This window comes from Paramormyrops kingsleyae, chromosome 18 (genome assembly GCF_048594095.1).
Source record: "Paramormyrops kingsleyae isolate MSU_618 chromosome 18, PKINGS_0.4, whole genome shotgun sequence".
NCBI lineage: Eukaryota > Metazoa > Chordata > Actinopteri > Osteoglossiformes > Mormyridae > Paramormyrops > Paramormyrops kingsleyae.
The window spans coordinates 24,355,321-24,382,059 of record NC_132814.1 but is presented as its reverse complement, the minus strand read 5'-3'; the positions used below and the strand labels follow the sequence as shown (position 1 = coordinate 24,382,059).

At 39.2% G+C, this 26,739-nt stretch overlaps 2 protein-coding genes and 1 non-coding gene across 5 annotated transcripts; 2 read left to right on the top strand and 1 right to left on the bottom strand.

Annotated features, from left to right (window-relative positions):
- Window positions 1–2,287: 2,287 nt before the first annotated feature.
- Window positions 2,288–9,217, bottom strand: ppm1nb (protein phosphatase, Mg2+/Mn2+ dependent, 1Nb (putative)). Of its 2 annotated transcripts, none has more exons than XM_023834021.2 (6): window positions 8,494–9,217; window positions 7,398–7,969; window positions 5,067–5,184; window positions 4,648–4,762; window positions 3,623–3,677; window positions 2,288–3,214 (listed from the first exon to the last, which is right to left on the bottom strand). In XM_023834021.2, exons 1-6 carry the CDS (start codon window positions 8,885–8,887, stop codon window positions 3,185–3,187), a joined length of 1,284 nt encoding a protein of 427 aa, XP_023689789.1. In that variant the 5' UTR covers window positions 8,888–9,217; the 3' UTR covers window positions 2,288–3,184. The 2 variants fall into 2 exon arrangements, with proteins under 2 accessions (XP_023689789.1, XP_023689788.1); XM_023834020.2 differs by having other exon boundaries at window positions 3,623–3,680; window positions 8,494–9,211.
- Window positions 9,218–14,684: 5,467 nt separating this feature from the next.
- Window positions 14,685–25,989, top strand: rtn2b (reticulon 2b). 2 transcript variants are annotated; one of them, XM_023834217.2, is made up of 8 exons: window positions 14,685–14,837; window positions 17,083–17,290; window positions 17,380–17,518; window positions 18,399–18,468; window positions 18,759–18,805; window positions 21,121–21,179; window positions 23,020–23,177; window positions 23,442–25,989. In XM_023834217.2, exons 1-7 carry the CDS (start codon window positions 14,825–14,827, stop codon window positions 23,102–23,104), a joined length of 621 nt encoding a protein of 206 aa, XP_023689985.1. In that variant the 5' UTR covers window positions 14,685–14,824; the 3' UTR covers window positions 23,105–23,177; window positions 23,442–25,989. The 2 variants fall into 2 exon arrangements, with proteins under 2 accessions (XP_023689985.1, XP_023689986.1); XM_023834218.2 differs by having other exon boundaries at window positions 23,020–23,182.
- On the top strand, window positions 16,660–16,806 carry LOC111855350 (U4 spliceosomal RNA). Its single transcript, XR_002840875.2, has one exon. It is a non-coding gene; the product is annotated as a U4 spliceosomal RNA (small nuclear RNA).
- Window positions 25,990–26,739: the final 750 nt, after the last annotated feature.

The following is a 26,739-nucleotide window of genomic DNA, read 5'->3' as shown; positions in this document are numbered from 1 at the left end:
GCAATTGGGGTTAAGCTGGCAAAGGTAAAACCACTCTGCCGACCACAGGGGTTGAAGTGGTGACCTTTCAATCACGGACACAGTGTCCTGCCTTGCTGAGCCACACACTGGCTGAACACCAAACATTTGGGTGTAAAAAAAGACAGTGTCTTATAAAAGTGTGGTGAAAATAGTCATGCACAGGAAACCAGGGCACAGTTTATGCAGCAGTTTGCATTCCAGATTTCTTGAATCAAAATTAGAAAAACACTATCCAATTTTCTATTTGTTTTCCTGAGTGCAGTGTGTTTTGTATAATGCCATTCACCCTTTGCCTTACTATTCTTTGCTTATTCATTTAAGACTTTCGCATTAATCTCTATGCACCACGTGCGCCATCGATTATTCTTGATTCGACTCCCATTTGAATGACTTCTCGATCGTCCGAGTTAAAACCTTTTGTCCACCACACAAAGTTCCAGTTGACATATAATCAATCAGTTTTGACACCCAAACAAGCTTGTATATACATTCTGTCATATAAATACTAACGTTATAACGTTAGTAAACCGTTTTTTAGATTTACGCCAAATACACTAAAACGTCAGTGAAAATAAAATAAGTTTGGCCAACGGGTTTTAAACCTGATCTCATCGATTGTTAAAATAATAGGTTTGGAGGAGAATTCAAAGACATCCCGGCAAGCTTATTTCCAGGTTAAACATTCTGTCGTCTGCGGCGTGTAATGACCTAGTTTGGGGTTATGACGACTTTTATGACACAGATACAAGTCCATGTAAATATTACTTCGTGTGCTGTAAGTCCTTTAGCTAGGGCGCTTTCTAGACAGATAGAAAAAACATTATTTTTTATCGATATTGTGTTCTGTCCGTGAATAAATATTAAATAAATTAATTTAAAAGAAAAATAAATTCGGAGCGTTTCAAAAGCCGTTTCCTCACACAGTCCAGGGAAAATCGTGTGAAATTAATTATTCGCCAGTTAAACAAGTCGAAATAAATGTTGCAAACCATCCACAAGCCAGACAGAAACGGAAGTTACGCAAACCAAGACGGTTTCCTTGGGTTAAGCGGAATTTACCGGAATTTAACATGACCTCGATTCCCAGGAAATGCCACATTTACCGGCAAGATGGTGCTATTCAAACTATTCAAACAGCTATTAGCAGTATTTCGACACAGTACTATCTATCTGAACATCTAATTCAAGAAATGCAGTTTAACAGTATTAATATTTTCCCGGCCCAAATGTATATGGTTATGTTAAGTATTATTGTTACATTACGTTACCAGGGTTGCCAACTCCCACGCATCTGGCGTGACACTCACGCTTTCAGACTCACGCAAGCAATCTTACAGCAAATCTATTTGCTGTTATAAACCTAAAATTAGCTGCACGATTAGCTGCACGAAATCACTCCAGCCTGCTTACACAAGCTGGCAACCCTGCATTACAACAGCACGTTTAGGTCTTACAAGCCTCTTTTGCTAGTGACACTTAGCTACTCATTGACATTTTCGTTGTTTTGGATAAAACATACCGATTATGAAACAAAAGAACTCCACAGAAAAAAATGTTTATTGAAAACATACCATATATATTTTATTTATATTTCATTTAATTGTTCTGTTTAACATATCTTAATAAATGAAACCTTGGTAGAACCGGGATAGGATGTGAGCGATTACACAATAGGATGAAAACATAAATATTGTGCACATTATACATGAAGATTGTCAAAGAGTAAACAGTAAAGATGGAGATTGCAGACGAGATAGAGAATAGATGAATTAGGGTGTAGAAAAACTGAGGGTAAGGAACCAGAAAACATTCACCAGAACTAATGGGCAAAATTGGGAAATGAGGTCTAGTACAGGAACAAAATCAGGAAACCAAAGTCAATCTAGGAATCTAAGGCTGGGAACTCAAAGGAGCAACAATGCTGAGCTCTGACTTTTGATAATAGCTGTAAGGGCTTCTGAGTTGTGGTGCAGGTTGTTGTGCACAGTTGTGGCCATGGGAAATTGGTGGATCAGAAGTGGGAAAATCTGCCCCTTCATGGCAGCACGAAAACAAAGTGCATGAGTGCAAGGACAACACAGAAAGTACAAAAACAGACATAGATCAACGCCTCTATCTACGAACTAAGTGCAAATTTTAATTTGTTTTCTCAGGTTCTAATTTTAAGTTGAAAGATGACAAATAAAATTGAAGGTACTTAAAATACTGGTTCAGCTCTAGATTTCAAAATACCTTGTGATAAAAAAGACTATAATTTCTATATAAATAAAATGAACAAGTTTATTTTCTTAGAACCAACTATAGTTCATTACCAAACAGTCACAATGTGCTACATGCTTAATTCATACATAATATAGAAAACAACAAATTTTAAAGGTGAACACAAACATGTACACAAAGAAAGGATGGGAGACTGGCATGTAAGAAGTATTCCTTTAAAAATATTTATGTATGTGTCAGTCTGCATTCTAACATGAAGCTGCCTTTATCCTACGATTTATTTTGCCTTTGTGAAATTATGGCATTTGGTATCTTATTCTTATACATATGGTGCATATATTTCGTTTGCAACAATATATATTGATTGAATACTTACACCATATTCCACAAAAGAGGTTAATAAGGCAAGTACCTGTACAAATCAAATTGCTGACAATGACTGGATGCCAGGCAAATGAGGCTCTGTCTCTTGTTTTTACTAGTAATGTAGAACTAATCTGATATCCCAGTTGGCAAACTTTGTGTTTGATGCACATTAGGGTCCCTCTGTGTACACTTATTTATTCTTCCCTGAAAGTTATTGTTTTACCTGTTTTATAAGTACATTTCATTATGTGTGTCATAGGTGCATTAATTTATAGTGAAAGCACAATAGATTTAGGTTCACTGTATTATTGCTTCATATGATACGTAAATCCTAATGTTCTGTTGCTTAATTTTCTTACAAATATATTCTGACATCAATTTATTCCAGAAGACTGAGTCTTGTAACTACTGGATATAGAAAAGTTGCTCAATTAATTATACTTTTGATGAGAGTTATTTATGATACACACTGTAATTGTATTATTGTGGTTGTCAGGTTGACTCACAACCATGTCATTATCTTTTTCTTATAGATTATTTGTTTGTTCAGTTGGCAGGTAGTTTCTCAAAGGTGGCATCAATGTAGAATTCCAGAGGCATCAATATCCTGAAAATGGACAGGAAAATTAGTTTGATTAATGCACTGACTATCATTTAGAATTCAAGTTGAATTCTGAATGTGTGATTCATATTGCAGCACCGCACAGCCTGTATCATGCGTCACATCCTGTGACATAGCCAGCCTAATTTTTGCACTGAATTAGAAAGATGGGACTAAAAAAAAAGAGTCTGATGACATGCACAGCTACACACTTAATAATGAATTAAAAGCATGCTAATGTGTGGCATATTTGAAACATGTATACTCATACATAGGGCAGCCTATGAGTATTTTTGCATTACATCTACATTTTTTACATTATAAAGGTTTATAATTATTATTTGTAGTAGCATTTTCCAAAATTTACATTCACATTCATGTTTCTAAATTAAAATTAAAGTTTAGGCCACTTACTGCATCAGATCTGCTTGCTTCTTTTTGCTTGTAGTAGGCAGATATAATGCAGTTTCTTCTGAAATAAAATATTATACATACAACATTTGGAACATTTTGTTTTACTTTTCCAGAAATTATCTTCACAACAAGATGGTTCCAAATAACATTTTGGACTATGAACTATCCTCATGCTGGAGTTTTATTTATGGCAGTGTTTTTAATGCAGATGGTGCATATATATTGCAAAAATCTTTTTGTATGTGAAATAATAAACATATGCAAAGTAATTTTTACTTCAAATATTGCCTGTTTCCTTAGGTGATTTGCAAAGAAAATGTATAGTGTTCATGAAGTCCTACTTTTAATAACATCTGAAGTATTGCAAAATAATATGCTTTAGACATAAAACGTAAAATGAAAACCTTTTAAAAAGTTATTGACATTCTATTAAAGCTAATGAGTCAATACTATGAAGCTGATTGTCTTTTAATGCAATGTAAACTTTTCTGTATGTTTAAACTGAAAGTGAGTTTTCCATTGTGTTAAATGTCTTTTGTTTGTTCTTTCTCAATCACCATTTTTAAAACTGCAATCCTGTACCCAAAGAAGTCCCCTACAATCCTTGTGTCATGTTGTTCTGCTTGCTGACCTGCTCAAAACAAGTCTTACCTTGTCTTGCATACCTGTAGTACACCATGAATGTGTTATATTTAAAAAGGGGATTCCTGTGAGTTTGAAATGTGGTCACATGCGCACTATAAAATTTACCGACTGTGTATGGAATGAGAGTGTGCTGGAGGATATTTTGCAAAAAATAGTCTGTCATTATTGAACTGTGTTAGCCATATTAGACAGAATGTAGGAAGAGAGTAATGAAATACCATCATTGTGATGAGAAGGTCATTTTAAATATCATTGCTCCAATGGGAAATAATCACTACATAACTTATGTACCCAGGATAGTGTTATTTACGATTGAGTGGTCAGTTGAAGTGGCGTTTAATGTTTAGTGTTATGCTAACCCTCACTCCCCAGACACTCACTTGCTGGTGATGTCGCCCCCTGGTGGTAGACCAGGAATGGCTGCTGATGACAGACAATTCAACACGTACAGCAAGTCAGGCTCCATGTCACTTGCTCTCTGGTCTTCAAAGATGTCTGTTTGGAAGACAGTGGGATAGAAAAAATGAAACTATTTATTAGACAACAACATGAATAAAACTGTAAATAGAACCACAGATTCATTTTAAAGGCCTCAGAAATAAAGGATAGCATGTGCACTTTTATAAATCAAGGCCACAAAAATAAATGTTCAGATATGTGTGACAGAAGAAGAAATAGCAGCTGCATTGAACTGTATAACTTGTTTAACTTTATTGACAGTTACTAGTTAAACTACCAGCTTAATATGTGCAGTGATCAATAACTAGTTTGGATTGTGAGTTTACTACCTGTCCCATACCTGCCACTTTGGTCTCAATCAGATTCTCCAGCTCCGCTTCCCTCTGTAGTGCTTCACGTGAAACTTGGGGAGCGCCAGGGAAGCAGATGAGGATGACTGTGATGTTATCAAGGCTCCCCTGTTGGGCACGGGGGTGGGGGGAGGATTCATCAGTATAATCCATCTGATGACTTATTGCAAAGGATCTACCACAAATGCAGAAAACAGATAAAAGCCTGCAACTGTGGTAAAGTTCTACCTAATTATTTAATTAAATTTTCATCCTCATTGTGCCAACAATGTGATTATAATCCAGGCAAGTATGTACGTGCTTTGGCAAGTTTTGGCTAAACTGAAAAATCTGTTAAAGGGATAATAAATTAAACACCCATTTTTAATGCAAACTCATCAGTTGTAGGATCATGATTAGCCTGGAGCCTGTACTTTAACAACACGGAATCACCTATATTCTGTCTCTGGACTGAGTGAATCCATGTGAACACAAGGAGAATATGTTAACTCCACACAGAACAGAACAGCTGTGGCTGGACCCCATGACCCACACCTCTGGCTGGCCAAGTAGGAGAATAATCAATTAAAATGAAAAAAAAAATCTAAGAAAAGCATGTGAAAATCATGTAATTTCTGCTCTGTTTTATTGATCAAATAGTAATAATAATAATACATTTTAATACTTTCATATTAATAATAATAATAGTAATACTTTCAGAGCACACAAGGACACCGTACACAATTTGTACGCAGTATGCTGTGAATCAGCACTGGACTGGAATTAAAACTCAGCCCAGGACGAATTTTGCCAACAGAGGTGCCCTGCGATTAATTTTGCTTGCCCACATGCCCGTCAGCCCACCGGGAGAATGCCCAGTATGCCAGATGGCCAGTCCAGCCCTGCTGCGAATATAAACGAGCAGATGTCCTGACAGCTGAACACCTGGTCAACTCAAACTACCAGCTAGAAGTGTGTGTTATCTAACCACCCATTATGTAATGCATCACAATATGCTCATTTTGATTCCCCAGATGAAGCAATTCAGCTTAAATCTATATAATGTTTACTAGCCATTTCTCAGGCAACCCAATACTACAGTAAAACTAGACTGAAACAGAATGATGCCAACGACAATTACCTGTTACGTTCACTTACATATGATAGCTGTAAGTTTTCCCATGGATGCCATGGCTGTTTACGCCGCGCTTGCAGCGTAGGCCGCAGGAAATGAAAGGCTATTCCAGGTCCACCGAGAGAAGCTATTTAAGGGGGTGTTTTGCAGGCTTTCGCTCTCTCGGTGTGCGGTCCCGTTGGAATTAGCAGGGCACATATTTGTAAGGCGTGGCTGTGGCCAACAGCAACGATTAGTAAACCGTTTAAAGAAAACGTCTGATTTATTTAGCAGTGAACGCTACAGTGCATTCATTTACATGCGGTAGCGACTGTATTAAGCATCGCTTAAAATACTAGCTGTAAGCCTGCAGCTAAATTCTGTGAAAGCCCCTTAAATGACATATTAAATTATGCTTGGATGTTACATAACTCAAAGAAAGGTGGTAAATACAGTGCTGCTTTAAGATGAAAATAGCTTATTCCAGGTAGGCACTACAACAGTCGTGCAAGACTATCCTAGGCTACTTCAGAGACTAACTAGAAATGGTGTATTATCTATTATTTATATTGTCAATAATTAGATCAATAATTCAATTGAACTTTCCAACTATTCATTTTAATTGCAAAAGCTTGTGTATATAGACTTAAAACCAATAGTAATGAACATTTCAAAGAGTGTGCATTGAATGTGCCATTGTGACCACGTTGGGTACACTTAGCATCTAATTTGAGGTGGATATCTGATGGCCGTTGTCCTGCGTAATCTGCATTGTATAAAATCTTTGCAGCACAGTTCGCTTCACGGGTGACAGAGTAGTGCCACCGGCCACCTTCATGATTGGGGGTTTGAACCCCCCACCTGCTAAGGCTGTGTGTGAGTAGTTTGCACCTTCTCTCTGCATTGTGAAGACGTGCCCCCACTTTCCAAAGACATGCAATTAGGTGAACGGGTGTCCCTGCGTTGCTCAGTTTGACGCTGGATGTGAGCATGTGTGAGCCCTCTGATAGACTGGCATCCCGTTAAGGGTGAACCACTGCCTGGTGTCCTGTGGCACCTGAGATAAGCTCAAGTCTGTAAATCTGTATTTGAGAAGTGTTTGGAAGATGGACATTTGTTTAATTTACATTTTTATTATTAATCACTGTAAACTCTTCTACAATAATAATTCTCTTATATAAACGCTGTGTTGTAGATCTCATTTTATTTGCATTTGCAACGTACTTACCTTATAGAGGCAGAGGTCAACAACCTGTGTGCAGACCTCGCTTAAATCTGCGCAGACCTCCAGGCGGTTTCGCACAAAGGAGCAGAGCTCCTCACTGCTGATTATGTCCCACACCCCGTCACAAGCCAGCAGCAGGAACTCGTCAGCCGCTGAGCGCTCCACCTCATATATATCCGGCTCGGGTGATACCATCTGTTCTGTTGGCGTCCGCCATTCTGTTTCCTTGTAGTTGAAGTCGCCCAGCGCGCGGGAGACCGCCAGCGAGCCGTTGATGCGCTGCAGGCTGACGGTTCCCCCAGCGTTCTGGATGCGTTCCATCTCGCGTGGGTTGAAGGGCTTGTGATCCTCAGTGTACAGGCAGAGCTGGCCGTCACGGCAGAGCACGGCGCGCGAGTCTCCGCAGTTAGCCAGGTAAATGTGGTACGGAGAGAGCATGGCAGCCACAACAGTAGAACCTCCACGTTCCCAGCCCTGCCTCCTAGCCATAGTGTGCAGGTGCTGGTCAATGCTCAGGAAGGCATCTCGGATTCCGCGTCTCACGTGGTCCTTGTCTTCCACTGGCTTAATGGCTCCTGGATGAAAGCAACACACAATACTATGCATCACTTATTACAATCACATTGATAGTCTCTGCATATTGCATGCATTTTTTATGAATGATTATTCATTTTATGAATGATTGCCGACCAAAGATACAAGTACAGTCATAGTCATTGTATCTTGCTGATATTGTTGTTTTTGCTTGTTGAATGACAAGATATATTGCTGAGTTTTCAGCAGTACGTGTTCAGAGGCTAACAGCATTGGTATGTGGTTGCTTTAGCTTTTCAGCTGTCGCCTTCATCTTAGCCATAAATTTCTGTCTAATATATATTTTTTCCAAGTAAACAAAAAACAAGACTAAATAAACGTTTTTTCCCCATTTTTTTCTCTCACCATATTCATATTAGACGATTCCTGAAACAAGTCAGCTACTGCAGATTAATTAATTCATTCACAGTCAGTTTTATGGGATGTTCTTTTCATCAAATGATTTACTGATTGTTTAACGCTGGCCTCTTTAATCTCATGCAAGAACAACAGACAGCAATATCACCTGTAGCCCGAATGTGGTCCAGCAGGTTCCTAGAGCAATACTGTGCCACAGTGCTGCCAGCATGCCCATCATACACTGCAAAGAAGCCCCAGGAATCAAGGTCACCCTCCATTTCAGGCACGCAGGTGTGGGCATCCTCCATCTGGGCGCGCCAGCCCTGCACACTGGACAGAGCAAACTTGATGCCCCATTTGGCCCATCCTTGCTCGTTGTGTTTCTCCAGTATTGGCTGGTCCAGGTAAGGACTGGGTATGGCCCCCTCCTCCGCCACCTCCCCCTCATCTGCCCCCTCCCTGCCCCCTTTGAAGAGAGAAGAGACCATCTTCTCCGTCCCCTTCACCAGCTGCCGGACAAAGGCGGGCACTTCAACATTTGCTTTCCTGGCCGTTCTCATCACTGCTGCCTGTTCCTCTGTCAGCTTGGCAGGCTGCTCCAGTCCACGAGACAATTCTCCTCCTTTCGGCTCGCAGAACTTTAGTGATGAAGATCAAAATAACATCAGAAGGTTGACAGAGTGCAGGACTGACGTTGTGCTGGATTCAGTATGAATGGGTTGAGATTCACTTCCTGCAGCACCTCTCATGTTTGTATCCATGCGGGGCCGTTGACCTGTACTGGTCTCCTTTCCGTCCTACGTGGTCCCGCGTTTCTCCCTTTCCTTCTCAGTCACAGCCAGTCTCCCTCTCTCACCAGCTCCGCTCACCGGCTCTATTTTCCTCCCTGAATTGTGATTGGCTGACCTGTTTCTGTGCATCTATCTCAGTATAATCTTCCAGCCTCTCTCTCACATGCTCTGCCACGGCCCTCCCAGCCTTTATTTTTATTCCGGCAGCTAATCGCCCCCTATGATGACCTTAAATTACCAGATTTCAGCGATTGCAATTGCAAGTGTGTCAGTATTTCTTAAATAAAAAATAATTAAGAACACATAGATTCATGAAATAATATATTTTTTTTAAATGTAGTTTCTCAGTCAGCTGGCAGGATAACCCTTATCCTCAGGCACATTTAACGATGCAGTAAATAATGATTTAAATATGGTATCCTTATGAATCTTAATTTCACACACAACAATATTTTCCAGTTACAAAATAGACTTTCAGTTATATTGCAGTTGTTTTTTTAATGAACAAACAAATCAAGTAATTAATCCACCTCTTTGTTTAAACATATTGTAAACAGTTTACAGTTACAATTAACCTATTTTTTTCTATTTTTAATATTCTAGCTTCAGACAATTTCACCTAAAAATCAGCCTCAGAACATTTCTGTTTAAGCAGTAATAGGCATGTAATCTAATTGTAACACTGTAATCTAACACTAAACACTACATTCCATATTTCAAATAAATAGTGAGTAATAGTAATACTCAAGTATTAGTCTATGGGCAGCTCTTCTTGCTAACAATTGGTGGTCAGAAAAAAATGCAAATTACGGAATTGAATTGTAGCACGTTTCATTTAAACTAAATGTAAACAAATATTCTAAGATATGATCCAGAAAAATAAAAAGAGGGGGACATTTAGCAGTAATAGTCAGAAAACAAGCTATAATATAAGTAAAAGGTTTGTATAAAATTTTTTGTGTTATTTACAGCAAACAGCTGGAAATATATATGAACATGTAAATGATATGTAGCAAAAAAAACAGCAAGTAATACACAGTTAAAGGTGAAATCACTGTATTTTAATATATTTATATACAGTGCATTAAACTGAAGTTCTTTGTCATCTTTGTCTTCTCTTCCAATACATTCCCATTTTCTACCCTCAGCTCTCTTTGCAAGCAGAACCACAGTCCTCGAAATCTATGCAGTGTTCTGCTGACCACTGGTGTCACTTCCCATCACACTGGCTTGTGGAACAGCCAGTCTGCCGTCAACACGGCTGACTTCCCTGCCCTCCAGTGCACTCGGCACTTCATGCCCTGGATCTGCCCTGAGATGATGCCCTCCCTATCTGCCCTGAGATGATGCCCTCCCTATGTGCCCTGAGATGATGCCCTCCCTATGTGCCCTGAGATGATGCCCTCCCTATGTGCCCTGAGATGATGCCCTCCCTATGTGCCCTGAGATGATGCCCTCCCTATCTGCCCTGAGATGATGCCCTCCCTATCTGCCCTGAGATGATGCCCTCCCTATCTGCCCTGAGATGATGCCCTCCCTATCTGCCCTGAGATGATGCCCTCCCTATCTGCCCTGAGATGATGCCCTCCCTATCTGCCCTTTTTCCCACACTCCCCGTTTTACTGGGTGGGGTGGGGGGACAGGTTTGCTCATTTCCAAGACCTGGAAATATACTCCTCTCTTTACTCCTTGTAGTTACTCTCCATTTGTGTACCATGCGGTTACTATTACTAACCCTGTCAAACTGGATATTGTTGCTATTTAGTGGCCACCAGGTTGACTAGGAAACTTTGTCAAAGAGCCGGATATGCAGTTGTCTGGCATCATTGATGATGGTTCATCACGTATTATTCTGGGGACCTGAACACACACTTCAGCAAAACCACAGGCCTCTTTCTCACCCTCCTGATCTTTGCTCTTCTCTCCCACACCTGCTTCACTGCCTCTGTTCCATCTGCTCTTTCCTCTCCTGAGGAGTTCTCTTCACTTTATGGATGGTAAGATTCATCGACTCGCATCGGTGCACCGGTATACAAGTTCATGATGCGATTTCCCTAATTAAAAAAGTATGTACTGGATACAATTTAGGATGAACTCAGGATGCATTGTTTCTAACTTTGCAATGGTAAAATCCTATGTATTAATATATAACTATTAGTAGAAACCCAATGCCTTTATTATTTATAAATGTGACCAATAATTTTGGACCAATGATACTACATTTAGTAAATTTACCACATTGAATTGTATAGCTTCATATTGTTTTTCATAACATTGTATCATGTCGAATTACATTGCGTTGAATCAAATTGCATCAAATCGCACTGCATCGCAATAGGGGTGAATCATATCATATAGCAATAGTAGTTCCTTCATCTATATCTTTAATGTATCAGATTGTCGCCAATGCATGGAGATGTGTATAGCATCAGCCTCAGTGATGGAGATGCACATCCCTACTTCACTTGATGTTAATGGAACCCCTGATATACTCTACTCTGTCCTTACCGCTGCTCCAGACCAGCATGCTTTCTGCTGAAAGGAAATGACAATGACAAGACAACCCAGGGATCTGACTGAGTACCAGTCACTTCTGCCTCCGTCACTGCTGCGAAAACCACAAACTACCATGATAAGATCACGACATGTATACAAACATTCATCCCCACACAAATTATTCTTTACTTTCAACACCTTCCTCACCCTATAACTGCCGCTCCACCTGCCACTCTGAATGCTATGCTATTGGCAGCTGGCTCTCTGCACTCAACACATACACAACTTCCTTCTCCCCTCATTCACCCGCCTCACCATCTCTGATGTCTCCAAGCTTCTCACTTTTAGACCTACTACCTCTACCCTTGATCCACTTCCCCCCTTCTTTCCTACACTAACATCTTTACATTCAAGTAGATTCATGCAACTGGGCTGCTAAAAACACCCAACTTATACCATTTCAAAACGAAAATTATTGGCCAGTTTCTTTCCTTTAATTTCTGTCTAAAACTCTTGAATGTACTAACTTCATTCAGGTCTTTGACTTACTCATGCAGAACAACCTCCTGGACCCTCACCAATCTGGCTTCTGAGTTGGACACTCGCCTGAAATTGCTCTTGTGGAGGTTGTAGATCCTCTGAGAGCTACATCTTGGTCATCTGTTTTATTCCTGCTAGATTTCTCTGCAACCTTCAACACGGTAAATCAATAAATCCTCCTGTTGACCTTCTCAGTTTGGCATCACGAGGACTGTTATGAGACAGTTTGACTTTCATCTATCAATCAAATCATTCCCATAACAGTTAATCACCCCCAAGGTTCAATCCTTGGTCCCCTTGATTTCTCTATATACAGTATATCACATCTCTAAGGCCAATCATCCTGTGACACGACTTATCTTGCCACTTCTACACTAGTGACATCCAGCTTTACTTGACCTACCCTTCTGATGATACCGTGTGATCTACTCAGACCTTGTCGACATTGCAGCCTGTTTGAGACATCACCATCACCATCTGAATCTCTTTAAGCTTCTTGTCCTTCCTGCAAATCCAACCATCCACCATGACAATGCTGTACAGCTTAGATCATTCACAGGTCTGCCAGGAAAGTAAGGGCAATGGGTAAAAATCTCCCAGTGTAGGAGGGCAGGTGGTGGCTGACATGGGGAAACTCCGCCCTTGTAGGGTATTTCAAGATGGCGGCCGCCACAAGTACACATGCTCATGGTTTGATATCGACTACCTTGTCGCTTTTACACAGTTGAGATTGGGGAATCATTTGGAGAACTCGCTCAAGTTCATAGACAGTTTTAGCCACTAGGATTTCCTTACGGATGAACTGTGGAGGCGGACGAGAAGAAGGTATGGGGGTAGCCGATGTGAAACTACCGAGTGCTGGTCCAGTTGCGGTAGCCCCAGTGATTTAGGAATTGCGAGCGACCCACTGTTTTCTCAGCCTGTGTTTTATTTTGTGTTTGTGTTTTATAAATTGCATTCGGCAGTTACGCGGGCTTGTGGGAAGTGCTGGGTTTTAAAAGGTGCTGGATTCCTTATTCGGTACATATTGTGTTTTTAGTTACTTATTATTCTGTGACGCCCTCCACACGGCGAGGCTTAGTCTGTCTCTAATTACATGCTTTTTTCTATGTTTCCTTTTTGTTTTATTTTATAATTGGCCCAGACCCAGCTAGTTCTTTTAGAGACCCCTGCAAGGAAGTGTGTTGCACGGATTAACCTACTGCGGTGAATAATCATGCTCGTGGTTGGAGTGCTGTGAACTTGTTCTTGTGGTGTTTGCAGTGTGTCCCATTTGATGTGGTGGGTTGGGTCAGTTAGTCTTGTGCGATTTTCCTTTTGCGAGTATCTTCTGATTATTATTGTTTTGTATAATAAAAACACCTTGCAGTATACCACAGTCTCCTCAATTATTAGAGATTGTTAAGGGAACCCCTACCCTTCGATAAATTGGGGTGGTGTAATCTGCTTTGTGAGGGCTGGTGAGTTGGGTGGAACTAAGTTTGCCACGACTTGGCTCGCCCCGTCACGCCAGTTTTGTACATTTTGTACATTCACCTGGTATAAAATCAGGAAGATCGGACCTTATTTGACTGAGTATGCAACCCAGGTTCTAGTCCAGGTCCTTGTCAACTAAAACTACATATAGGACTACCAGCTTGTGCTGTCAAACTGGTTCAGATGTTTCAAAATGCAGTAGCATTTCTGGTATTCAAATGCTCCCATGTTATGCACTTCTTTCTTTCTTTCTCTTTTTTCATTGGCTCCATATAGGTGTTCGTGTCAAGTTTAAGTCCTTGGTGTTGGCTTTCAGAGCTACTAATGGACTGGCACCCATCTCCATCAAGATGGTCTTCAAGCGATACATCCCATCTCGCCCTCTTCGGTCAGTAAGCCAACACCCCTCAGAGATCCTTCCAGCACATGAGAAGTTTTACTCTAAACATTCCCTGACGGTGATATCAGCTGCCAACCCAAATCCAGTGATCAGATTCCTTTCAATCTTCAAGAAATACTTCAATACACATCTGTTCTAGGGACACATCTACAGTACCAACCTACACCACTCCATGCTGGTACCTATACCCTGCGTGCTCTTATTGTTGAACTTTGGCTTTTTGCTCAAATACTACTTATGCTTGAAACTCGGGATCGAGAAGCTCAGCGTAGTGGGATCTTTGACTGCTGTATGCTTGCTATGTGCCATTCGCCTCACTTGTACATCACATTGGACAAAAAAGTCATTTGCTAAAAAAATTAACGTAAATGTGAATTTTCTTGTGTGGACACAGCCTAATTTGAATCATGAAGCTTCTCAAATTTTCAGGCCCCTTCTGCTTGCAAAGCTTGTGATTTGTTTTTAAATTACAAAAAAAAAATCACAATTTAAAAGATTTTAAATGGCAAATATGTATCATTTCATATTTTTATTTTATGCATTATTAAATTATTTATTTGGAAAAAAAAATGATAAAAAGGTTAATGTGACCTATTTTAACCAATAGCAATCAATTGTTTGATAGAGCAAGATGATAAATAATCGAGTGACAGGATATGTTTGGTATTATGTAAAGATATATTTAGTCCCATTTGGTTGCGTACTGCTGACAGGGGCTAAGGCAGCCCATAAACAGATTGTGGTTCAGGGGGAAGTGGGGAGGCAGAAAGCACTCTACGGACAGAGCTGCAAAAATGTCCAGCAAAGGTGAGACTCACTTGTAAATTCAACTTGGGAGTATTGGATTATCAGTAGATTTAAAAAAAAAACTTCACTGACAAAGCTGCAGCTTACAATAATCTGTGCTCTGCCTTTAAAAGGCAGACTAGCACTGAAGGTGTTCCTCTCTAGGCTGACGCTTAAACTTCTTTCATGTGGTCATCAAATCAAAAGATGTACTTGATATAATATTCCCATGTGTGTGGAAAAAAGGGGGATTATATAATTGTACTAAAAGAGACTGAAGTTGGAAAAATGGAAGGATTTCAAAGTTTTAATTGTCGAATTCTCTGTTACTGGTTTGCACTTTCTGTAGAGTGATTGAACAGCTTGTATGATATAAAAGTCTACGCATCAATGTTTTTTAAAGATAACATGCTGATCTTGTGTAGGAATTTTTTGAGATTATTTTCGTTTTGGAATGTTTGACTCGCCTCTAAAAATACAAAAATGTAATATATGCAACATGAGCACATGCTTTTTTAATAAATATCTTTGGTGTTTTTTTTTATCAATTACGAATGCTCATTAGCATGTTTGTGCATATACAAGTTTCTGAATGCCTGACACACGGATATTGCTACAGGTGACACAAATGTCTGCTTTTCTTCCATAAGACAGATGTAGCCATATTAAAAAAAAAAAAAACTGCAAATGCAAAGATATGCATAAATATAATTTAAAATTAACATATTATTTTTTAATACAAAATACTGTGGAATTCCTGATATAGGTTTTACCCAATAACTTTGAGGTAACAATGCTAATTCTATATTAGTATTGAAAGCATTCACTACATTATAGTTTATGGCATCATAATTTGCATTTTATAATTTTAACTAATTTTGATGCTTTTTTCCAGAGATATATAGAAGAAAATAAATTGGCATAATTTATCTACTACTTCTTTAAATTATCACTTTAAACCTTTATGCAGCTAAATGTAAGTACTATGTACACAAATGTTATTTATTTCATCACTTTTTCATATGGTTTCCAGTTTTATAACCATATATGACATGTTCTTTTATAGACATGTGCTGAAAATAAATGGGGTTCTTCAAAGGAAGAAATGGTATTTTATAATGACTATTTTCTAGAAGCTTCAGTCATGTTGGCTGCAGTTAATAACAAATGGCGCATAGGGGTGTTAGGTTCGAAACCGCTCTTGAAATAAAGAGTGATTGCTAGTTTAGAATAGATTTGCTGAACTGTTCTACCAGAATGACCATCTGGGCAGATAAGACTGAGTGTAAATAAAGTGCCATAACGTAAGTTGCATTCACTGGTGAGAGACTGAGCAGTGATCAGCAGTGATCAGCAGTGGGAGCAGTGACAGTGAAGCCTGGCAGCAGGTGCTTGCTGGAGGCCACATGCAGTGTCTGCTTCCTTCTCCATTCCTCTTGGCTCTACTCCCATCTCCTTCAGTTATATTAAGCATGGCTTGAATTTCAGGTCCTCCTTCCTTCTCCTTTAAGACTGCTAGGCTCTATTTATGAGTGAGGGGGGGGCTATATTTTGTCTCAGCCCCCTGAAAAATAGCTTTCCATACCCCCAGCTTGGCAAACTATATTGTGGAGTCCCCCCCCCCACACTTCTCTCGACAAATTTAATCATGGGTGGGGTGATATCCCATGTTTCTTCAGGGGGCTGAGCCCCCACCCCCGAGGATCATCACTGTATTAAACAGCACTACCATCCTTCTTAAACTTAAAGGGTTAAACATAATCTTGAGACTAAAAATTTAAATTGTCATTTTAAAAGCGTGAATTATTCCTCAGCATAAATATGTACCTCAGAGTAAATAAGTATTTTTGTGCAGTGACAAGATCGTAGCCTATAAGGTTTAACCGAGGCATGATTACTGCTGGTTGAAAACTTAACCCAATGCCTCTTTTAAGAGACTATTTGGGGGCAATCTGCGGTCCAGCGGGCTAAGCCTCAGTGCCTATGATTGGAAAGTTGCAGGTCCAAGTCTGGCCTTGGCACATCTACAGGTCCTTGAGCCAGGCCCGTAGCCCCCAGCTCTCTGGGTGCTGCTGTGGGTGGCTGCCCTTCACAACAGGGGGCATAAAGAGAATTTCCCCACTGGCATCAATAAAGTATCAATTATTATTGTAATAAATACTGCATACAGTATATATCTGAGAGCTGATATCTTTCATTGTCCAGAGCTTCCTGTGTTTTTTTCTGTGTGATATTTTCATTCTCTCTATCCATCCTCTTGTGGCAGTAATGGACCTGATCTACTGGCGAGACTTGGAGAAGACTGGCACTGTGTTCACAGGGCTGGTCATAGGTTTGCTCTGCATGTTCCAGTATAGCGCCATCTCTGTGGTATCCAACCTCTGCTTGACAGTTATGTGTTTCACCTTCCCAGTCCGCCTCCTCTTCAAGGCCCTGGAGCTGCTACGTTTCAGAAACGTAGTCCATCCCTTCAAGTGAGTACTATATTCACCATGCTGCAGTTTATTTTGTGGCTGCGTTTAACAATTTGTCTGTATCAGGTTATCTTGCCGTCTTTCTTTAGGTCTTATCTGGAATATGACCTCTCTCTGACTGACGAACAGACTGTGCGCCATGTGGAAACAATCGTTCTGATGGGGGCCACTGCCGTAACGGAAATGAAGCATCTCTTTTTTGTTGGCAGTATTTATGACTCCATAAAGGTTTGGTATCAATATCACAAAATGCATATTTTTATATGGGCCAGAGCAGCTTAGTGGGTCGTACAGTGGCCTAGCACCTTCCGGGCTGTGGTTCTGATCCCCGCTACAGCTCTGTCCACATGGAGCTTGGATGTTAGAGGTCTGTGACCCGAGCCGAGCCCGACGGACCGCTACAAAGTATTGGGTTTCGGGCAGGGTACGGGTCAGGTTTTCAAGTTCGGGCTCGGTTCGGGTTTGAGTTCGCTTCTTAGGCTTAAATTGCTTTTTGAGCTTGCTGGGTCCTTTGCCAGTAACAGTAGATCTCCCTCCATTAGTTGGTTTTAGATTTACTAGTACTATTTGGACTGGGTAGGGTTCAGTCTCAAGGTCTCGGGAGTGGGCCAGACTTGGGATTTTATTTCAGGCCGTACAAAACTCTACTGCATGTTCTTCCTGTGTGCGGGTGGTTTTCCTGTCATTTGCCCCCCTGGTCCAAAGATGTGTGGTTTGGATGAATTGGAGTCTCTAAACCACCTGCATTGGGTGTGTGTTTGGCCTGTATCCTCAGGGCGTGCTCTCTGCATCCTGGGATAGCCCACACACGGCATATGTGCTTACAGTATCTATGTTATTTACATTATTTAGTTGTCATTCATAAACCAATTTAACCAACAACACCAACCTGAGTAAATGGATCTATGTGAGCCGCACAAAAGTTATAATTACTGCTGGCAAGCTATCAAACAGACAAAGTTTATCAAGCAACAGTCTCCTGGATCTGGTACATATTCCTTAAAAAAATTAAACGTAACTGCAGAAGTTTAAGTAAATGTTACACATAAGACAAGTCTGTCATACAGAAATATCGGTCCATAAACTGTATTTTTTTGTGGATTGGCAGTTCATTGTCCTGGTTTACCTGCTGACCTACGTGGGAGTGCGCTGCAATGGCCTCACGCTGATGATTGCCGGTAAGGTGCTGCACACGATCTGCATTCGCCTTCCTTTCTTGACACCGTTCCTCAACATACCTTTTCTTGCTGAACCACATGACTCTGAGTCAGTGTCATTACACTGTCATTACACTGTCGTTACACTGTCATTACACTGTCGTTACACTGTCATTTTCAGGAACACAGCCGCCATGTGCTTACATGGTATTGATTGCTTTGTTCAAGAAGGACAGCAGTTTCAAAACAAGACTGAATCTTATTGGAGTTATATAGGTGGTAATTGTTAAATTCTTCTGATCCACCTTTAGGTGTGATATCGCTCTTTTCACTCCCCTTGTTCTACAGGCAACAACAGGTAAGACCCTGTCCACATTTCAAGTACTGTAAAAATTAAAATAATACAGAAATAAATATCAATATTCATGCACACTCAGTGGTGAATTTAAGTACACCGGCATCGTAACACAAAAAGTCTCCTTCTCCAAACAGAAAATTATGTGGAATTAAATGTATACAGCATGAAGAGAAATTCTACAGGCTCAATTACGATGCGCCTAAGAATTGGAAGAGCTAAGGCATGTGCTCTAAGTGGTTTTAAACATTACAGTATAATGACAGCTAGCGCCAGACACGCTGGTGCCAATCTCTCAGAAATCCCTCCTGGGAATTTCGTGTTGTGCAGTATCGAAAGTTTATGGATCTACAGCACTACAAAAAAAAACATTCAGTCAGCAACAGTTCTGTGGGCCAAAACAGAGAAACGTCATATGTGAATGGCATTAAAGCTACAGTATAGTGGACAAAATTACTGGGATACACCTCTCAATCTTTGAATTCAGGTGTTTCATTCAAGCCCATTGCCATAGGTGTATAAAATCAAGCATTTTCTATCATTCATCCAGGACAGTATTTGTGAGGTCTGGCCTGGCTCACAGTCTCCACTCTAATTCATCCCAAAGGTGTTCTGTCGGGTTGAGGTCAGGGCTCTATGCAGGCCAGTCAAGTTCCTCCACACCCGACTCGCTCATCCATGTCCTTATGGACCTTGCTTCATGCTCTGGTGCGCAGTCATGTTGGAACAGGAAGGGGCCATCCCCAAACTGTTCCCACAAAGTTGGGAGCAAATTGTCCAAAATGGCTTTGAATGCTGCAGATTTAAGTTCCTTTCACTGGAACTAAGGGACCAAGCCCAACCCCTGAAAAACAACCCCACACCATAATCCCCCCTCCACCAAACTTTACGCTTGGCACAATGCAGTCAGGCAGGTACCCCGTTCTCCTAGCAATCTCCAAACCCAGACTCGTCCATCGGATTGCCAGAGAGAAGTGTGATTCCTCACTCCAGAGAACACATTTCCACTGTTTTAGAGTCCAGTTGTGGCGTGCTTCCGACACTTTGCATTGCATATGGTGATGCAAGACTTGGGTGCAGCTGCTCAGCCATGGAAACCCATTCCATGAAGTTCTCTACGGACTGTTCTTGAGCTAATCTGAAGGCCATACGAAGTTTGGAGGTCTGTAGCTATTAATTCTTCAGACAGTTGGCGACCTCAGCATGCGTTGTCCCCGCTCTGTGATTTTACGTGGCCTGTCACTTTGTGGCTGAGTTGCTGTTGTTCCCAATTGCTTCCATTTTGTTATAATACCATTAACAGTTGACCATGGAATACTTAGCAGCGAGGAAATTTCACAAATGGACTTATTGCACAGGTGGCATCACGGTACCATGCTTGAATTCACTGAGCTTCTGAGAGCTACCCATTCTTTCGTAAATGTTTGTAGAAGCAGTCTGCATGCCTAGGTGCTTGATTTTATACACCTGTGGCTATGGAAGTGACTGGAACACCTGAATTCAATTATTGTTTGGCAATATAGGGTATCTGTATTTTTGCGTTAGTATCATTTTGATTTTTAAATTTAGTTTTAGCATTTATTATTTCTATTTGAAGTCAAGTTTAGTTTTAGTTTTTGGTATGGCTTCATTTGTTTCTATTTTAAAAATGTAAATGTATTTGGTTGTTATATATCTTACTTTAAACTTTAGTCATTTTGATTCTAGGTATAGACAGAAACTTGTAGAACTTTGCTAAATAATACATAACATCACAATATGGTGTCGTTGTCTATTTCTATGGTTCAAGTGCATTACACAATCAAAATCAATACGTTGGCTAATTAGTATTCAAAAATGGTAACAAAGTATTTCTCATTTGGTTGTAGTTTTTTTATTTTCGTATTACGTTTTTTTTCATTTTGTGGAAATGTTCATTGTGTTTTGCACCGAGCCCACTCTTGTGTGCAGTAAGAACTGACCCTAGTCTGCTCATTCACCACTTAAGGGGTTTAAAAGTACCGGCCCTGCAAAAAAATCATTATAAAATCTGGCCTGTAAATTGTTTTTCATTTTTCTGATTAATAAAAGTCATTCTGCTAATACGCATCAGCAAGCTGAGCAAGTTTCACTGGTTTTTCTGAATAAAAAGAAAATGTGTGACTCACAGGGCAGCACAATAAGCAAAACAGACAAGCATTGGGATACACCTCTAAATCATAGAATTCAGGTGCTTCATTCAGACCCATTGCCACAGCTGCATAAAATCAAGTATATGTATATATTGAACTGCTTGTATAGATGACTGTAACCTACTCCAAGCCCTCTTTGTGTTACAGGAGAAGATTGACAAATTAGTGACAAAGTTCCAGACTTCCGTAAACAAAATCAAAGATACGTAAGTACTTTCTTCATTCCCTTGTGACAAATAAATCTTATTATAGTAGTTTGAAATGAATAATGCTATTGATATCATTTTAAAGACAATAATTTGCTGTACATTTGTGTGCAAAGTACATTCCTTATGGATTGGATGACACTGCAGATTCGTCACCAAAGCACAAAGACTTTCCCTCACTTCTGCAGTGCAGAAATCAGGTTTTCCTGCTCTTTGTAATAGAAACCTTAAATGCACCTATTCACATATTCTTCAGTCACCTGGCCAACACCAACCACATTCAAACCTGACTGATCGCCTTTCCTGCAATTCAGTTGAGAGGTTATAGTAAAAAGGGGAAAAATTTGTAGCTACTAGATATTGACCCCACTTATTTGTTTCTTAGAGCCCTTAAATGTCAGAATATCCCTCTATTACATCTTTTATCCCCAACGGAAGCCTCTACCACAATAGAGCCATGTTTAAAGCAGGACAGGATACCCATAAACTCTCATAACAGCTCCAGATACTACAGGCTATAGTTCTGTCTGTTGACAATGACTAATTGTAGCTTCTTATACCTCTAGCTTTGCCTTCTGGGGAGGTGGCGACTCTTGGCACCTCTGCATCAAATGCATCAAATCTGAACAAAACATTGACTACACACTGTTTATATATGTGGAGATACCATCTATTATCGCCCAGTCACCTCCACATAACCGTATAACATTTGATGGCGGTAAAGTCAGCCAAATGGGACTCCGTGTTACCCAGTTCGCCAGCTGGTTTGATAAAGGCTACTGCATGCAGGATGCCTCTAAAATTACCACAAGTAAGCCACTTTGTACGCTGGAAATGGCCTACATATGTTATTTGGGTTATGTGGAAATAGCAACTGTTTCTTTGTACATTACAATATTTATAACAGCTTGTAATGTTCTGCTTCTCTTGTGTCACTTTTGACAAAAGCATCTGCTAAAAAAATTTTATAATACTGTAGAACCCACAATGCCATTTAATAATAACAATAATAATGGAAACTACAGATTCCAAACAAAAGTATTAAAGAATTAAGTTATTACAAATGGTTAGGGAAAATTTGGTTAGGTTAGATAAGTTGCTCGCAGGGCTATAAAGATTTAATGTATATTTTATGATCTGTCTGTGACTTTGATGACCTCAAAAATGTAGAGTATTAATACATGAACATGCAACATAGAGAGACAATGACACTCAACTCACAAAAAAGTACATATGTTTTCTGTTACTTGAGGTGTAAGGATTTGTTGAATATTACTAGCACCTTATATTAACTGAAGTAATTAACTTATGGTACTGTATCTTTTTAAATACCCCATATTCCATATTGAGAGTGGCACAGTGATGGAGCAGTTATTGCTGTCGCCTCACACCTCTGGGACCCGGGTTCGAGTCTCCTCCACGGTTCCATGTGTGTGGGGTTTGCATGTTCTCCCCGTGTCGTCATGGGGATTCCCCTGGGTATTTCGGTTTCCCCCGACAATCTAAAAACATGCTGAGGCTAACTGGAGTTACCAAGTTGCCTGTAGGTGTGCCTGAATGCTGTGTGATTGTGCCCTGTGATGGGTTGGCGCCCCATTCTGGGTTGTGCCCGTAGCCTCCAGGATAGGCTCCAGACCCCCCATGACCCTGAATAGGACAAGCAGTTACAGAAAATGGATGGATGTACTGCATATAAGGATATTACATTATAATATTCATATTCACATAAAATGTTAACATATTTACATTATCTTTACTTTTCACCAAACTCCTACTCGTATCAAATAAAAAACAACTGAATAACACACTAAATATTACACTTGACTTTTTTTGTTTTTAGATTTCAACTGTTGCTTCAAAACATTAAATCCGCCCCAGCTTCTGCCCCCACCTCTGGACCCAAAGCCAAACCCAAAACAAAATGAAGAATTAACAAAAGTTATAAGATGAAGAAGAGAAGAGAGAAGATGGGCTAAAGACTCAATGGCGCCTTAAATAGTAATGTATAATTAAGGTTGACCCTAAGCCAAATAGGGCAATGAGCACTGAGTACTGGGAGCTGTGGGTTATTTTTCTAGTATGTCTAAGTGGCCAAATTCACTCTTCAATCAGTACTAAAAGTTACTGTTTGGGATTAATAAAATCCAGATATTATAACTTTATGTTTTACATAGTATGTTGTACATACTGTACATCCTAGTTTAGTTTTAAACAAAGTACAGACAGTGAGATTTTAAGTTTCTTTTTTTTTTACCTTCACAGTTACTTCACAATTCCCTGGATTGCTCCCCTGCAGCTTGAGCGTCATCATGCTTCTGTATAGAGTGACAGAGTTTGCTGTTAAAACCCTAAAATCAGTCCAAACACAGAGCTTGGAACCTTGCACCCTAATCTGTAATCTACTCATCCTTCTATGCATTACTGAAAGGTAAATGTTCCTGTATTGTAAATGTGAATTAGAGCAATTGCATTAAAATCTAGCATAAAACAGTTGTGTTGTTAAAAAAGGACTGCTTGGAATTATCATGGGGTATTCTGAAATTTAATTTGATGTGGCTTAAGGCTTTATAAAGAATAGCAAAATCAGACCCCATACAGAATGTTTTGAGTACACTAATAAATTCAATCCTTTCATTATTTTTTTATTTCTTTATGGCTATGCCTTGAAAAACAGCAATATTTTCTAAATTCTCAGCATTTACACACACCTTACTTACAAAATGCATGCAGATGGAAGACTGTTCAAAGAACTTTGTGCATTGAAGTGAAATCAACTAAAAACAAGAACACTCCATTAATTCAAATTACAAAACCCACCCTGCTGATTGCAGATATGCTTGGTTCTAATCTCTAAGGACTATGGAAAATGGATAGAATAGAAAAGTTTACTTTCTCCAGAGGCAGGATTTTATGATAGTATTCAGTTATTCAATATGTTTATACATGATTAAACAGATGTATTAATTGTAATGTTTGTATTTCATTTACCATTCATATGAAAAACATAATGGGGTCCAGTGTGTTTCCACAATCAAAAATAAGATCAATAAGCCCAATAATCTTGAATTTACTGATTTGTTTGTATATAAAACTGATGTTTGGCAGAACAGTTATATCCTCATAATTTTTTTTGTTTAATTATGTTATTGTCCTCAGTAATTTTGTACAAACATTTAAATTATTGCGCAGACTTTTACTAATACAGTTTAAATATATTTTTGTTACCAAAATACATGGCCAATATTATTCCCAGTTAGTTCCTTAGGCAGAAATTATAACACCCATCTAAAAATACAAAAACATTTAATTTACCTATCGAGAAATCAGATGTGATTACACAAGTAATGTACAAATAAAAGCAAAACATCACTGTCAGCCACCCCTCTCCTAATCACGTATTGAGACGTATTGAGTGCAGGGTGACTGCAAATGGAAAAACAAAATATAAGAACTGCATTTTTAAGTTACTAAAGTTTTCATTTATGATTCCATCAAGTATAACATCTTATTTGTGTTTATTTGGATTGAAAAGTAGTGATATTAACTAATTAATATTATGTTCAGAAAGATACTATATATCTAAGTAACTGCAAATTATATTGTCTTGGTTCAATTACTGACTTTATTTTCTTCATGCCCACAACCCTGATATTATAAAGCCGCAGTGATGCTCCCTCAATCCAAAAAGAGGCACCTGACTTAAATTGTTGTCTCTAAATTGCTTATAGTAAGTGATGGTGAATGTGTTAGTGTGTCTGCAATCGGCAAAGAGAAACTCCAGGTGTGACCCTGTACTGGATAAGCAGTTATAGAAAATGGATGGATGGAATTCTGATCATTTGTTGCATTATAATAGTTTTATACATGTGCTACATAATAGGTTATGCTGTAACAGCACAGAGCAAAAGTAATTAAAATTTTCATAGTCCTGGTCATAATGATTTTAGCAGTACTGTATCTCCTTAAAAGTAATTTTGCATAAAATTTTCACAAATTAAATTGACTCACTAATGAATATGGCTGCTCTGCTTTTTTCATTGATTCCTGATGGCATGATCTTGATCCAAAATACACAATTCTGGTATTTCCATGCTATATCCTCACAATTTGTTTGGCCTAATAACTGGATTTTGACTTACATGTTTTGTGTATTTAATACAGTCCTCTTGAAAACCTGATGATCAACTACTAAAATTAAATTTTTGCAAACCATCTGACTTTCATTGCAGCACACATATATTATTTTTCGTTCCAATAAAGATCATAAATTGGTTAATTAAAAATCTATGACTATTATGTGTTATTTCATAATTTAAATAAATATGCCATATACTGTAAATTTACAACATGGTTAACACAGGCCTATATTCAATTATTCCTTAGTTTTCTAAATATATACAACATATACTTATATAAGTTCTTAAATACACCCACAAACCAATAAAAGTAGAGTGTATTCAATTATGTATCCTGTGCTGTTTGATAATTCAAATTTATATACATTCCATGAAATACACGGTCAACACCAACTTCCAGTCACTAATCCCTCAGCTGCAATTTAATCCACAGCCTCATGGTGGTGCTGTAAATCCTTGTAAATGTGCTCTATCATAATGGCAATGAAGGCATGTTGAATGTTTGTTTCTTAATTCAACCTCTGAAACTTATTGTTACTGTTTTACATATTATTTCAAAATATTCTATGTTTACTTAAAGTGTTGCAACAGGTTTGCAAAAACACATTACTGTTCACTGCTGTATTATTCCAAATGTTATTCAAATTAAGTAAAAATAAATGTGTGTCTGTGAATATTTGACTAAAATATTTGCTTGGTTTGTTGGTTCGGATGAACCAATTTAATTCGATTATTTTAGTTTACGGGATAAAAACCCTTTTTCTCTGTTTATTGCTGTTCCTGTTTTTTTTTTTTTTAGATGGAGGGGAACCATATTAGCTTCCATCTGAGTTGTTCCTTGCCAACTGTTGTATAATTGCTTGTCACACAGATTGGGAAATTGCCCTGAGCTGCGTGGGAGAGCAGGCAGGTTGTACAAGATGGATCCAATTTTGGAATTAATGGGTGAGGTAACCAGAAAGGGCAGATTCAGGGAATGCAAACGAGAACAGTAGGTTTGCCGGCCAAGGGGCAGGGTCCAAGTGAAGGTGCAGGATTCTGAGCTGTTGGAGCCGCTGGGAATAATTGTAAACTGAAAGCACAATGAAGTGAGAGTAAGAAAAGGAAGAGACGAAACTTGACACCGATGGCAAACGGGAAAGTCTAACATAGAACAGTGAGATAAAACCAGGATAATCCAACATTAACACGATTCCGGTCTTGTGACTTGCGGCTACAGTGTTTCTAACTTCTGCAGCTGAGCCATACAGCCAGTATGTTTTTATAGGATACAAAAGCTGTCAGCTGACAGCACATACTGTGTGGAAAGTCTCAGAGGGTGACCACGCCCACACAAGCTAACTGAACATGTCTGTGACTTAATGTAAATATACTCACACCACAAATGATAAGCAATTCGTAGATGGATAATGTGTTAAAACATA

Bases quoted from the DNA above. Each gene is read 5' to 3' on its own strand.
- ppm1nb (XM_023834020.2), bottom strand. From the start codon at position 8,887: ATGAGAACGGCCAGGAAAGCAAATGTTGAAGTGCCCGCCTTTGTCCGG. The intron at 5,185-7,397 runs GTAAGTACGTTG...CGTGCCCAACAG, and splicing joins TTGACCTCTGCCTCTATAAG to GGGAGCCTTGATAACATCAC. The intron at 4,763-5,066 runs GTATGGGACAGG...TCTTCCAAACAG, and splicing joins GATTGAGACCAAAGTGGCAG to ACATCTTTGAAGACCAGAGA.
- rtn2b (XM_023834217.2), top strand. The intron at 18,469-18,758 runs GTAAGGTGCTGC...ATCCACCTTTAG, and splicing joins CCTCACGCTGATGATTGCCG to GTGTGATATCGCTCTTTTCA. The intron at 18,806-21,120 runs GTAAGACCCTGT...TTTGTGTTACAG, and splicing joins TGTTCTACAGGCAACAACAG to GAGAAGATTGACAAATTAGT.